General features: G+C 43.4%; 2 protein-coding genes across 8 annotated transcripts in view; one reads left to right on the top strand and one right to left on the bottom strand.

The window, feature by feature from the left end:
- Positions 1-5603, top strand: part of LOC307227038 (guanine nucleotide-binding protein G(q) subunit alpha) — a 93929-nt gene extending 88326 nt beyond the window's left edge. For both annotated transcript variants that reach the window (XM_079996139.1, XM_079996140.1), the window contains exon 7: positions 426-5603. In XM_079996139.1, the coding sequence (XP_079852265.1) occupies positions 426-616 (191 nt within the window). In that variant the 3' untranslated portion in view covers positions 617-5603. The remainder of the gene's footprint in view (positions 1-425) is intronic.
- Positions 5604-13182: 7579 nt separating this feature from the next.
- LOC307226995 (glutamate receptor ionotropic, NMDA 1) overlaps positions 13183-15229 on the bottom strand; it is a 28101-nt gene continuing 26054 nt past the window's right edge. For 4 of the 6 annotated variants that reach the window (XM_079996032.1, XM_079996035.1, XM_079996034.1 and 1 more), the window contains one exon: positions 13183-14326. In XM_079996032.1, the coding sequence (XP_079852158.1) occupies positions 14258-14326 (69 nt within the window). In that variant the 3' untranslated portion in view covers positions 13183-14257. Of the gene's footprint in view, positions 14327-15130; positions 15222-15229 lie in introns of all 6 variants that reach the window. The other 2 variants (XR_013843756.1, XR_013843757.1) reach the window with 1 other exon arrangement.

Below are 15229 nucleotides of genomic sequence, written 5' to 3'. Positions count from 1 at the left end.
TATGTTTTTTTTTAATCTGTGTTTCTTATTCTATTAGTCATACCTGCTAGTTCTGCATATTCCAACAGTTTATGATGCCACTCCTCTTTTTTTGGAAACGCATCTGTTCTCCACTTTTGTGCAAATAAAATTTGTGCAGCTGTGGTCGCATACACCAGTAGACTCACTTGTTGTTGTTTTTTTTTGTTTTTTTTTGGGGGGGAGGTAATTTCTGTCATTATTATACCTAGAAGATAAGCTTCTGGGTTTTTAGGAAAGGATCTTTTAAACATTTTTTTCAATTCGTTATGGATTAATTCCCAATAGTCTTAAATAACACTATAAGACCACCACATACAGTAGAATGTTCCTACTGTCTATTTACATTTCCAACATTCATCACTTTCTAATTTGAACATCTGTTGGTGTTGTTTTTATTATAACAGGACCTCAGCGGGATGCACAAGCGGCAAGGGAGTTCATCCTGAAGATGTTTGTTGACCTGAATCCGGAGAGCGAAAAAATTATCTACTCCCACTTCACATGTGCCACAGACACGGAGAATATCCGCTTTGTCTTTGCTGCTGTCAAAGACACTATCCTACAGTTGAACCTGAAGGAGTACAACTTGGTCTAACTGTGCCTCTAAAGTCTCTACCACCCCTTATTCCCCCTTTGGGCAATGGAAGATATTCAAGAGGGACTGTATTATCTGTGAAAACGATCTGCATAATACTAATTTATTACTGGCCTGGACTCTGTGAATGTTCACAGGGTTTATAGTAAATATTATGATTTTATTTAAACTTTGCAGAGGAAAAACAAAAGATGCTGAACTACATTCACAGCACATTTCCTCATTTTTTTAGTCAAAACCTTGTGACTCGATGTGTGTTAAATTCTCAGTCGTGCACTCACAAAGGATAGGGACTTGGATGGTCTTTGTTTGTTTTTTTCTGAAGCAAAATCAAGTTGGTGTCTCTCCCCTCTTGTCTTAAGAGGTACAGTGGCCTTTTACCCAAGTTTCATTCTTTCATTTCCTCTATAGTGATATGGTCAGCAAAAATCTGTCTCTAGAATTTAAGCCATCAGTTGTTCTGATTTTTCAGCAACTAGTTTTTGGAAGGATCAAAAGTATTGATGTGCTTAACTTTCTTTTGTTTTTCATTTAATTTCTGGCAGAGATGTCAAATACATCTGCTTCTTGGTACTGTCTTTGCACTGAAGGCCCGGGAGTGTTGTTCAGTGGCAACATGAATTGTAGCAGTGTTACAGAATTTACCTTTAATTTTCTCATGGAAACTTGGCAAACTGCGCAGAACACAATAACAAACAACTAAGATACAAAAGCAAATAAGGAAATAGGATAGCTTTTTTAATTTTCATGTGCCATAACAAAATTTATTCCCCCCCCCTTTTTTTTATATTGCGTCCTAATCACAGATGCCAAACAGATGTCATGGACACTACAGTAGCCTGGAAGTTTTTGTTTTTTTGTTTTAATTAATCAGACCTTCTCGATTTCTCTCACCATTTCAAGCCTATTCTTACTGTCTACCAAGTTTGACATTGCCAGATCTGGCTTTTTAAAAAATGGAAGTGTAAGTTACTGATTTTAAAGGTCAAGTTAACTGATTGGGGATCTGTCTGTTCCAGATGACAGCCAAATGTTTAAGCAGCTAGAGTTCAGCTTCTCTGTCCCCTGTTTGCATTGGGAAGCATTCCTTTGTCAATGCCAAAAACCACTGCAGTGTGAGTGAAAATGTTATTTGGTGCTACATACATATGGTCTGCTAATTCAAAGTCAGTTTTACTCTTGTCTAGGTGGCATAGCATTCCACAGTATTTCGTTCTTCTTCTTCTTAACTGAAAAAACACAAAATTGGAAGTACAGCATCCTTGATGTGGTTGCTTAATTGGTTTATTTGGGGATTTCTAAATAGGACCTGGCCTTAGAATTGTTATTATATGTGAAATGACTGGGGAAAAAACATATTGGAAGGTGACGGCTGCAGTCCTATCCACATTTCCCATTGAGAGCAATTTATTCTGAGTGGACATGTATGGGATTGTAAGTATACCTATTTTTAACAATATAAAGGGTGGAGAGATAAGACTGTGTCTGCCTTGATGGGTATCTCTTTCACATCATGGATTGAAAGCTAATTTTTAGGCTTTGTGTAAATAAGATTACTGTCAGATTGCAAAATTGTGTATGAAGTTTAGAAAGAGCATATGAGAAATTGACTAACTTTTTCCTAAAATGCCATGTTGCAGCCCTTTAGTAGAAACTGTAGCTCAGCAGCAGCATTTGTGGCAGAGGGGCAGTGAGACTGGTGTATTAGTTTAGTACCAAAGTTTAACTATGGCTGCAATCTACCAAGCATTATTTTCAGTGGCGCTGGTGCAAGATTCCCATTTACAGTGAGCATGAGTGTGAGTGCACCCGTGCTTGGTGGATACTTCTCAGTGATTTCTAATGAGATGCTGTTCACACTTAACTTTTTCCATTAAAATTAATGAAAAGTTGAGCTGCTTTTGTTCCCTCATAATGAAACATCTTGTAATTTAAAAATGGTTGTAGGTATAGTGCAATTATGAATGCTATAATCATTGTACACACACACACAAAACAAACATATATATATATGGCAGCATCCATATTGGCTTTGTAATCATTAATTTTTGGCAGATTGAATGTGCTGTATTGATATGTATCTATGTAATTGTAATGTATGTCTTATAGATAATTCACATTTTAAATAATGTTATTTTATTTACTTTTTTAAGAGAGAAGAATGTAATTTTTTGTCAGTTTATTTCTGACTAGGGTTTTTTATTTTTATTTACAAAAATAATTATTATAGTGCAGAGCGGTACTAGCATCGCGCTGTGTCAAATCATTTGCACAGCCTGAATAGAAGTGGACTGAAAACACACACGCACACACAAAGTCATTGATGTTTCTATACAAGTTTTCAGAAGGTTTCACTCCTGAGGTAGCTTTCTTAGAAGAAAATGTGCTGCTGGGCTGCATTGATTCTGGTAAATGAAAATAAGGTTAGTTTACCTCCCTGACTTTGCAAAAGAACTTTCTTCTTTTAACCACCAGGTTATCCTCTACAGTCACCATATAGTTGAGATCTGTATGGTACCAATTTTGTGTGAGTTCAACACACTTCTGACTGTTCAGAAACGTGTGACTGGCAAACTTGCTAATTTCTTGGCCTTGTCTTTTGTGTGTGTGGCGATGAGACAACTTGGTGTATATTGAACCCATTCACAAGTGTGGATCTCATAGATCTCCAAATGCAACAAAGTGAGCAGGGAGGACTGTTTGGTTCCACTCTTGTGCTGCTTCACACATGCCAGTCTTCCTACATGAACATCTCTTCAGTGTAGGGACAAACATATATATACTACTAATATACTCCCATGTGTGGTGAGCACATGTGTGCCTATATCATTGTGTACATATGATGAGAAGTTGAGATACAGAAATGGTTGTATGTGATGGGGGCCCTTATGAGATGGTTTTAACAGCCACCTCAATTCATTATTTAAATAAAATTATTGTGCATACATTACTACTTCCCTAAATATGCCGTATTCCAGAATTTAGTTTGTCAGACCCAACTGAGTAACATTTGAAAGGTTGTGCCTTTCTTTAAATATATAGCAAAATTACCACTGATATAGCTCTAAAAAGTATTCTGTGTTGCAGAACTATAAATGATAGGCATAGAATGTGAAAAGACACTAAAATGGGGTGGAATGGGAAGGAAATGATACTTAAGTCTTTACTAACAACATTATGAAATCTGTCCTAATTTTTATATAAAACAACGGATATAATACAGCAGGAACTGTTGCTTACGCAACTGCCATTCATTTCTATCAAGCTAAAGTATGTTCCCACACTTATTTATCATTTATAATAGCATTTTATTTTCAGTTTGTGCTGTGGTCTCCTCAAAATATTTAAATAAAGTAGGATGTTTGTGGGAACTGAATCTCCAAATAGCATTGAATTAGACAAAAAAGCTCAGTCAGACTGTGAAACTTTGCTGCACAAGATTCTTTTTGGAGAAGATGAACAAGCTGTGTCAGCCAGATGCAGAAGTGACACACATTGGGCTAGCTGTGCTTATCTGTCTCATCTGAAGCCACCTTGAAGTTGTGACTTGCTATGTGACAAATCTACAGCAGATGTTGGATCTGTCAGATCTTTATGTAGTTGACCAGGCACTTGTGGTCTTCACTGGGGGTTGTGGTGCATTAATTTTGGTGGCTTCTGCTCAGTCCTGGATTTTTCTTCCCACTAAATGCGAGAATGCATGACAACATTCCTTCTCTTTAACAGGGAATAAATTGACTGCTCCAATTTAATTTGATACATTTTTCTATAAATAAGCTACAGAAATGAAAGAATGGAGGAGTCTAAAATATTATTTGGGGTGACAGTATTTTATTATTATTATGGGTCTGGTGGGGGGAGTTTTAAAACTTGTATAACAAGGAATCAAAGTTTACTTATGTCTCCTCATTGTATTACAAAGATGTTCCACTAGCATCTTCTAGGAAAAGTTAAGACTTGTGGCAAATGCTTAGAGCACTGGATCATCTTGTTGGTTGAAAGAAGGGGACTTTGGTGTGCTGAGGCAAGCTTCCCTTAAATTGCCATTATAACATTGCCATGTGCCAGTTCCTCACAGCCACTATTTTTCCTTTTGAAATGACACTGCTCTTCCCACGTGTAAGTTATACTGCTCAGATGTATTTTACTTTAATAAACTGTTGGTTGTTTTCTGCTATGCCTTACAGGTTTTGAGCCCAGACATTAGTGCCTCTTAGCAGGGAGCTGGAAGAAAGCTAACAAAAGGGAAAAGATGTGTATATTTGCCAAAGCATTGTAACATGGCATATCATAAATGGACCAAAAGGAAGCTGCTTGGAAGTGTGTGTCCTTCAGCTCATTAGGAGTACTGTCCTCTAGCTTATAAAGTTGTGCACAATCCCTTTTAGAGATCGTAGGAGCTGAGCAAGTGCAGCTCCCATTGAACTCAATGGGGCTTGTGCAGAAGAAACAGAATTGTGTCCTAGCACATAAAACTTATTAATATATGAGATGTTCATAGGTAGCTTAAAAACACCAACATGTAAAACTTGCTTTTCTCACAAGATGACTGGCGCTCTCCAGATATACGAAGGATAAATACATGAACAAGGTCATTTCATTTTTTATTCTTCAAAACTACTTTGATTGCCAAGATTATAGGAATTGTTTGTTTGTTTGTTTTTAGTTATGCCATCACATTAGTATAGTTTTTCCCCCAACCCCAAGTTTGAAAGTGGAGCAGACATTTTAAAAAAAACAAAATGTGGGAATATCAAGTTGGAACTGACTGCATGATTTGCAAACAAAAATCACATGGGGAGGGAAAGGGTTGCATATTAAGTGACTTCTAGGCTCTCCCAGCCTTTGGTTGTAAGATGCAAATTACTTTTGACTTAATGATTGACTTTTCCCATTGGTTTTGCATTTCTCACAAAAGCCTGAAATGATAGAAAATCAAATGTTAACACACATGAAAAAAAATAAAATGTACCCAAATAAATTATAATGATGTGTTGCTCTTCTTGAAATTTTTAAAAATATATATATATAGCTTTTCATGCCAACTACAACAGTATTTTTCCTTAACTAATGGTGTGCAGTGTTAGAAACTGAGATATGAAAGCTAGGAGCTAAATCGCACCTTAAACCTAGGTTATGGGCACAACAATGGAATGTCTAGGCACAGTTTTTTTATAACTAGAATACTAAGCTGAAAATGAATGAACTGAAGCTAAAACATTATGTTCAATTTTCACATGGTCTGGTCTTTTCTCCAATCTTCAGAGAGTAGCTGGAAGTGGGGGGGGGGGCAGAAAAAGGTCCTCCTTTCCTTCCACTCTGCAGTTTTAATCTGAAATCTTAGACCGAGTACTGCGCCCAGAACAAGGGCAGTTTTTCTTGATATGTTAACATGGCCTACCAAAGACCAGCCTTAGCTAGAAAAGAACCCTAATCATATAGCCAGTTCATGTCTTTGGGATTCCATCACAGTGCCACCATCAAATTATGAAACATGTTGCATATGCCTGACTGCTGTATTTTAGACATTCAGCTAACCTAGTATTGTAAGTAATAGCCCTCCCAACATACACCTATACCTCTCACATCATAGTAGGCATTAAATGTGTATCTTCCATTCTTTGCATAGCCTTATGCTAATTCAGAAATTACACACTTTTATTCAAATCAAGTTGGCCCTCAGCCAGAGCTCTGTGTCTTCTGGTGTGTACCTGGGTTTTATTATTTTGTTTCCTTTCTGACTGGGACTCGATTAAAATATTTGTTGAAGTGACCCAAGAGTGGCAAGAAAATTCATGTATACATTGGGCTTCCCATGACTGTGAGGAATTGCCATATCAGCCTGCATTATATCCAGAAATTACAGTTTTTCTTTATCCTGAAAGGGAATTATTGCTACATTTGGATCATTTAGCGGCCACTTAAGTATGAGTGGTCCCATTAATTTCTTGTGTTAATTGCTTAATGCTAATTGGTCACTCATTTTATAAATAATTTTTTATTAGTTTTTATACGTATTTTCCAGCGTAACATCCTTTTAAACATCATTTCAAAATTTTGGGCTATCACAGCCTAAGACTTCCTTCAACCTCGACTGATGGTTTTCAAAAGTCTAATTATGCATTTTGTTACTATAATTATTGCTATAAGCGCAACTCATTTTAACATTTGATGGCAGTTTTTACAATGCTACGGACAACACCCCTGGTTTGAACAAGCTAGTTCTGAAAAATGGGGAAAGGAATACAAGTTAAATAGACAATGAAAGATTTAAAATGCCAGACAGCTTAAAGATACAGCTGCCTCAGAAATTCTCCAAAGGATGTGATGTGATTTGTTAATGGTGTCTTTATACCACCATCTTGGAAGTTGGCCTTACAGGACCTGTAGATTTAACAGGTGGGACTCATACTTTTAACTTAGCAGTGTTTTATAAATTGCACTTGTTCTTAATGTCCTTCAAATGCATGTATTGTCTATGGCTTGGGGATTTAAAGTTTTTGATGAACGAATGTTGTATAAACCTCCCCATATGACCTTGCTAGTTAAAATTACAACATTTTTGGCCATACTTTTGTACTCCAGTATCTTCGTTTCTTTACATTTGCATCTCTTGAAGTACTTTTGGCTTACTGTTCTCCTTAAATGCTTTTTTTTAAAAAATACAATATTGGAATAAATACATTTATTCCAATGATTACCTTATAGTGCAGTGCTTTATCCTCTGTAAAGAGCCCTGAAGATATTTGTAACAGCTCAAAGGTTCAAATCTTCCTTTCTGCGTTGGAGGACATCTGTTCTACACAATAAAAATGGATTGGCTTACACAGAAAACCACCAAGGTATGTCCATGCATGCATAATTGTGCAGTTAAAAGAGAACTAAACTAGAATGTGACACAACGGTTTTCTAGAGAACCTCTTTAAAAAGTAAGAGCAGAATACATTTTTTCTTTGGTGGTGGACTTAATAGGGTGATAGATTTGTATTGTGTGATCAGTAATTCGTTTTTCTTGAAACTGCAACTACCACTTACAGAGATGACTACTAGCTCAAGTGCAGTAGAAATACAGCTTCAAGAAGCTGATGGAAATCTATCAGATTTAATCTAAGAGCATTTGCCCTCAAGGGTAATCTATAGCAGTCTATTCAATAAAGTGTAGCATGGAGACATGCAGTACATTGAAGTTAGTGGTTCGTAACAGCCAATTTCCTGCCTTCTGGGTAGTGTTTTTAGAGGAGCATTCTGTAGACCCCATCCCCTGGGGAATGCATCCCCCCCCCCCCGGGGTCATGCAGCAAATAAGCTGACGAGGAACTCAGTAGCGCAGCCAGCCCCAGTAGGCAAGCCTCCATTGCCAGTGCCCAATCAGGGACAATTTAGGGCTCCCCATTGTACATTGGCAGTTGAGTCTGCCTGTCCCAGAGACGTGTGATGTTGGCTGTGAGGCAGGTGTGTGTGTTTTGGGGGAAATTCCCTCATGGTACCCATGCTGGGTGAAATTAGGCCTGCTGCCTGGAGTTCTTCCCTTTTGCTGCAAAGGGTGTGGCTTGTTCATGTATTTTTCCAGAATGGAAATTTTGAAATGTAAAGGGAAAAGAAACTGACTTGCATCTTGCTTTTTGGACAAAAAAGATAAAATGGTTCTCACAGATGGTCAAATTCTAATCCAGGCTGTATCAAATTTAATATTATTGGTAAATGCTCACAGCCAATAAAGCTGAATGTTTGGAAGTTGAGGACAGACAGAAGGAAATTGTATCTTCATACAGTACATACAGTACGTCCTTAACCTAAGGCAGTGGTTTTCACAGCTTCCTTGACCAACCACATTCTTTCTGTGGCTCCCCACTTAACACTGGGTTCCATGCCATTACACATGTAAGTGGGGATTTCCCCATTCTGCTCCACCCTTTCCAGCACCATTTTTGGCTCGTGTGTGTCGATGTGAACCCAAGCAACACCACTGCCCTGTAGGGCTGATATGGCACATTCCACTTGGGAGCCCCAGCCTGCCTTTCCCGAAATTAGGGTGCACATAGTGGGGGGTGGAGAGAGCAAAACAAGATTAAGATCAGAAGCAGAAATACGTTATTGCGGGGAAGGGAAGCGAGAAACACACAGCACAGGACTCACCTGCCGACTTAGAGCCATAGAATCTTAGAGCTGGAAGGGACCCAAGGGTCATCTAGACCAACCCCCTGAAATGCAGGAATCTCATCCATGACAGATGGCCACCCAACCTCTGCTTAAAATCCTCCAAGGAAAGAGAGTCCAACCTCCCAAAGGACACTTGCACCCCAGAGGGAAGCTGCAAGGGAGCCTGGACTCAAAAAGGTTTAAACCCACTGATGTACAGTATAATGTTGCAATAGAAAATGTAGTAGAAGTAGTAGCAAATGTTACTGTTTGACTTTTGAGTATTTTACAAAACCAAATGAGCATATGACCAATGCACTAATAATGAAAATCAACTGATTCCCTTAAAGCCATCTACTACCTGTTTGTCCATAGCATTTTAACATTTACTGATATCCTACAAGCAATCCTCACTTAAAATCTTCTAGCACGACACAGCAAGACTTTTTCTCAATCAATATTTTAATCAAACTTGCAACTATTTATGTTCTGCTTGCAGTAAAAATGGTTCAAATGTTACTTAAGACATTACATCAGACACCACAAACTGCCTTCTAGAAGGATGAATTTGCATCAGGGGTGGCTAACCTGTGGCCCTCCAGATGTTGGACTAAAACTTCCACCATCCCTGGCTATTAGCCATGCTGGCTATCTGGTGTTACTCCAAAAACATCTGGATGGTCACAGTTCCCTATCCCTTTTTTGAGATGACTGCAGTCATCTATTGATGACCTGTTTTCAATTCATTGCAGACTGGCCCCCCAAGCCAGGAGCCTGACGCATAGGGTCACTGGGTGCTCCTAGGACCGAAGGTCCCTTAGGTTGGTTGCTAAAAGCCAAGGGGTCCCTGGGCTGGTGCCCCATGCCAAAAGCTTGTTCCATCAGGTTGAGGAGACCCCAGGCTAATTCTTTAGGACTGAAGGGGGTCCCCAGGTTGGTCTCTAGGGCCAAGGGGGCCCTAGGGTGGTGCCACAAGCTGAGAGGCTGGTCCATAGGGTGAGGAGGTCCTTGGCCGGTCCTTAGTAGGGCCATGGGGTCCGTAGGCCAGTCCTTAGGGCGGTAGGGTCCTGAGCTTGGTCCCTAGGCTGACCCCCCCAAGCCAAGAGCCTGACCCATAGGGTCAATTGGAACTACTTAGTAGGGTCTAGGGGTCCTTGCCCGGTCTTTAGTAGAGCCATGGGGTCCCTAGGCTGGTCCTTAGGGCGGTAGGGTCTCGAGGTCAGTCTCTGTGGCCCGCGGGTCCCTAGGTTGGTGCCCCAAGTCCACAGGATCCAGGGGACCCTGGGTGGTCCTTTCTAGGGCCATCCAGTCCATCAGGTCAAGAGGCTGGTCCATCAGGTTGAGGAGGCCCTAGGCTAATTCTTTAGGACGGGAAGGGGCTCCCTAGGTTGGTCTCTAGAGCCAAGGCGGCCCCCAGGTTGGTGCCCCAAGCCCACAGCCCATAGGATCCAGGGGTCCCTGGATGGTCCTTTCTAGGGCCAACAAGTCCATCAGGTCAAGAGCTTGGTCCATCAGTTTGACGAGACCCCAGGCTTATTCTTTAGGACTGAACGGGGGCCCCCTGGCTACCTGGGAGATTAGGTCCTCGCAGATGGAGAGGGCCATCCGGATGGCATTGGGCTTTTGGGGACGGAGGTGGCATTGAGCTGGATCTTCCAGGCGCTTGTTGGCCTGGCCAATGGCCTTGCGGAAGACCTGCTCGTGCCTCTTGGTGCTCAGCACCGCTCCGATGTTCACCACCTTGGGCTCGCAGTCCCCCTGCGCCACCAAGAAGCACAGCAGCACGGGCAGCAGCATGGCAGTCACTCCACCATCGCCCGGCGTGGCCCAAGGGCCCCAGGCACTGGAGAACTGCCCCGCAAGAGCGTCTATCCATGGTCCTCAACCAGCCCTGCAGAAGGACTAGAGGCGGCCGCTGTCCCTGGTGCTGAATTGCCCCCTTGCAAAAAAAACCCGTAGCTATCGCTGGTGCTGAATCACCCCCTTGCAAAAAAACACAGTCTCTGGTGCTGAATGCCCCCCCCTGCAAAAATGCAGTTGTCCCTAGTGCTGAATTGCCCCTGCAAGAAATACAGCTGTCCCTGGTGCTGAATTGCCCCCCCCCCGCAACAACGTCACAGTCCCTGGTGCTGAATTGGCCCCCTGCAAAAACCGCATCTATCCCTCGTGCTGAATGGCCCCCCCATTTGTAAACAGCCACCGGATCTCCTTGCAAAGAAAGGGGGGGGGGAATCCGCCGCTGGCTCCGGTACTGAAGCACAATGGCACTGTTTAAGGTGCCGGAACCCCCCTGCAAAGACAGGAGGAGGAGGAGGCCCACCAATGTGGCATCGTTTGGGGGGGCAGGGCTTGGGATGAGGGTAGGGGTAGGGAGGGAGGGAGAGATAAAAGCAGGGGGGCTGGAGAAATCGCAGGGTGGGGGAGGAAATCAAGAGATTGGCCGGCGCCCCCAATATACAAAGCGGGGGGGGGGCCGCTCAAGAGATTCCCCCACCCCGACAATCTTCCTAGGATGTGCCCCCCCAAATACAAAGCAGGGGTGGAGGAAAGCCAAACCTCTCCGCTCAAGAGACCCCCCCCAAATATTTATAGAATGTGCCCAATACAAAGCAGGGGGGCTGCAGAATCCCAAAGCTCCCCGCTCAAGAGATTCGGCCCCTCCACAAATCTTTATAGAATGTGTCCCCCAATATTCTTCAGTTGGCCTTGCTAGCTAGGGGTGATGGGAGTTGTAGTCCAACATCATCTAGGGACCCACATGTTGTGAACAGCTGATATATGGCATTGCATATATATATACACCGTATTTTTCACCCCATAGGACGCACCAAGTTTTTTTGGGGGGAAACAAAGAAAAAATTTTTTATTTCCCCCCCCCCCAGGCGCTTGTGGGGCCGGCAGTGGGGAGAAGCGCTCTTCTCCCCGCCGCCAGCCTGCAGATCAGGTCCGGGGACAGCGGGAGGACGCGCTGCGCCTCCCAGCTGTCCCCGGAGCTTGCGGGGCTGGCGGCCGGGAGAAGCACGCGTCTCCCCGCCATCAGCCTCCAAACCACATCGGGAGACAGCGGGATGGCGGCGTACCACCTCCCCGCTGTCCCCCGACCTTGTGGGACTGGCACTGCGGCTCTCCTGAAGCCTGGAGAGCGAGAGGCGTCGGTACGCACCGACCCCTCTCACTCTCCAGGCTTCAGCGAAAGCCTGCATTCGCCCCATAGGACGCACACGCATTTCCCCTTCATTTTTGGAGGGGGAAAAGTGCGTCCTATAGGGCGAAAAATACGGTGTGTGTGTATATGTATATATATATATATGTGTGTGTGTGTGTGTGTGTGTGTGTGTGTGTGTGTGTGTGTATATATATATATATATATATATATATATATATATATAGTACAGGTATTTTATTAATGTGGTTAGACTACAACTCCCATCATCCCTCACCACTGGCCCTCTTAGCAAGGGATGATGGGAGTTGCAGTCCAACAACATCTGGGGACCCACAGCTTCTAGTCTCTGCTTCTCAATTTGTATTGTATAATTTTATGCACTGCGGCTTGCCATTGTTTTATTGATTGTAGTATAGAAATTATTTCTCTTGAACTTTTATATGTTTATATGGATATATAACTTTTACATGTTATATGGATTTCTCTTGAACTTTTATACATTGATCTTATTCTCTTGGACTAGTCTAATAATGGTTGAATGTTCCTTTATTGGATGTTGCTTGCTTATTTTAAAGTTTTCTTTTATTATCACACTTTTCTATTGCATCCGATTATCAGGTGTACATTTTTTGCTTCTCCAGCTTGCAGACTGCCTTGAGTCTTGTAAGGTAGAAAGACAGTATACAAATAAAAATGGTGATGATAATTTATTATTTATTATTTATTATGATAATTTCTCTCCTTTCCTTTTTCCTGGGAGGTTTGGACGGCCCTCGGTCCTGGGTTCCAGATGCGAGATTGCTCCCTTGCGGTGGGTCAGACTACATGACCTGGGCTCCCCTTTCCAGCTCTTCCATCCCGTGCTCCCGATTCTGGGCAGCAGATCCCCCCCCCCCAAAAAAAAAAATACACACACATCCTAGCTGATTTTCAGATTTCCCCCCCAAAAAACCCACAGTTATATATTATAATGATATAATATGTGTGTGTGAGTGAGTGTATAATAACCCCCCCAACCCCAACCCCCAATTTCAACTGGAGATCCGGTTGAAAAATCCCGCTGATACAGGATTATTGTAATTATTGTTATGTTTACAGGAGATAATTGGATGAGAAGGTTTGAGCAGGAATTTGGATAGGCAGAAGATATTAGAAATTCAATTTAAATTCATATAATTATCTACTTCTTTCCCCCTCTTTTTGTGGTTCCTTACATTTAATAATAATAATAATAATAATAATAATAATAATAATAATAACAATAATAATAATAATAAACTTTTACTTACATTTTATTTTAATAATAATAATCAATAAAATCCACAGAATCCTTGGGAGGAGATGCCCAAATTCCAGTCTGCAATTCCAGATGTTAGGTAAGTATGTGAGAAATGATTTCAGACGAGTGAAAATGCTAGCAGGATTCAAGTAACAACAACAACAACAATATCAATCATATTAACAACAATAATATCAATAAAATCAGTAATAATAATATCAATAAAATCAATAATAATAATATCATTAATAATAATAACTTATTTATACCACGCTACCCTGTGTTTCTGACAACATAATGTACAATAAAGGGAAGATCAGGGAAGGAGTGGATCTCTAAGAGACCCGAATGGATCTCCAAGAAGGGAGAAAGTCAGCTCAATGGATCCATGGGAATAGGTAGGAATGTTGGGGAAATGAAAGGAAGCAGGGAAGAGGCGGTTGGGAAGTCTTGGAAAGGAAGGAAGGATCGAAGGAAGCATGGAAGGAAGGACAGAAAGAAGGAAGGAAAGAAGGAAAAAAGGACGGATGGACAGAAGGACAGAAAGAAGGAATGAAGGAAGGAAGTCACCCCTCCCCCAAAAATTGAGTGATCCCCAAAGTGGACGAAAGGAAGAGAAGCAGATTATGTACATGGACAGGATGGTCAGTCAGTCAGCCCCAAAGTCGAGCAAGCCCCAACGTGGACAACCGGAAGTGGAGCACTGTACACGGATGGGATTCTCCCAGTTGCACGCCGCTGCCTCCTCTCTCAGGAAAGTGGGCAAGCCGGGCTTTCCTGGGAGGGTGTCCTTTGAAGGGGTGCAAGGAAACGGGAAGTGGGCACCGAAGGCACACCAGAGCTCAGTCTCTGTCCGTCTGTGGCATGTGGGCGGGGCCACTTCCTCAGCGCCGGTCCCCAAGGGAGGTCCGTGGGAGAAGAAGATAAATAGCCGGTCCATTCCGAGGCCCCTGGGGGAGTCTGAGAGGGGGTGGGCAGGAAAGAAGTGACGGGGTGTGTGGGGCCCCCCAAATCTTCCCTCGGGCATCTCGGCTGCCCCTTTCCAAGCTGGCGGCCCTCACACCACAGTGCTGACTGAGGGGTCCGAGAGGTTGAGCTGCCCCGCGAGGTCGGTGGGGTGGTACTGCTGCGGGGGAGACAAAAGACAAGAAACAGGAGGGCCGGCGGTCAGGCAGAGGTGGGACAGAGCGCAGCTGAGACACACGCCACCCCTGCAGGCCGCCACCGCCCCAGCAGGAAACTGCTCAGGGAAGATTCTGTGCCTCCGAACCGGGATGCTTTCAAGGCTGCGAGCGCCAAGTGGGGAATCTCTGGAGATCCACTCTCTTCCCACAAAAAAAGTCAGGGTTCCACAATGTGGGCGGAGCCAAATGTACTACCACCCTTCCCATTTTAGGGACCCTGACATACTGGCACCCTACTAATTTTGGAACCCTGACCTGTGTCGTCATGTCTCACCCCCCGTTTCCATTCGGCTCAGCTCCTTCCCGGTTGGAGCGCATCGTCCCTCAGGGATCTCCCTAGGGGGGGCAGCCACATGGGGCAGGGGCCCCCTCCCCACGCAGCGCAGCCCCTTCCCCCGGAAAGCAGCACCCGCTAGCTCAGCCATTTCGGGCCAATCCCCTTTGGAACCACCCGGCAGCTTCGACCCCTTGACAATTTCGGGTCAAACCCCTTGGAAATCTGCCAATGAGTCTCCCTTCGTGGTCACCAAGAAACTCCCTCCGGGAAAAAGCTCAGCGACTCGGCTCGTAAAGGAGCCACGTTTTCCAAGATGGCTGCCCAACTCTCCCGCCCGGCCCTTTTCTGGGATGTCCCGGAAGGGGACGACCAGTCGTTCCCCCCACCAGCACCACCACCCGTCCCACAAGATCAAACAGGACTTTGGATACAGGACAAAAATGCATCAACATTCACAACAAGATCCCACCCTTTGCGGAGGAACTCCTGAAGCCGGGAATTCTCTACAGGGCTTTATCTGCAGCTCACGGATTCTGGGTGTGGCGGCCTCGCAGGGGTGTCTGTAGGG

Source organism: Podarcis cretensis (genome assembly GCF_951804945.1).
Source record: "Podarcis cretensis genome assembly, chromosome: 11".
Lineage (NCBI taxonomy): Eukaryota > Metazoa > Chordata > Lepidosauria > Squamata > Lacertidae > Podarcis > Podarcis cretensis.
This window is presented reverse-complemented; position numbering and strand designations above follow the sequence as displayed.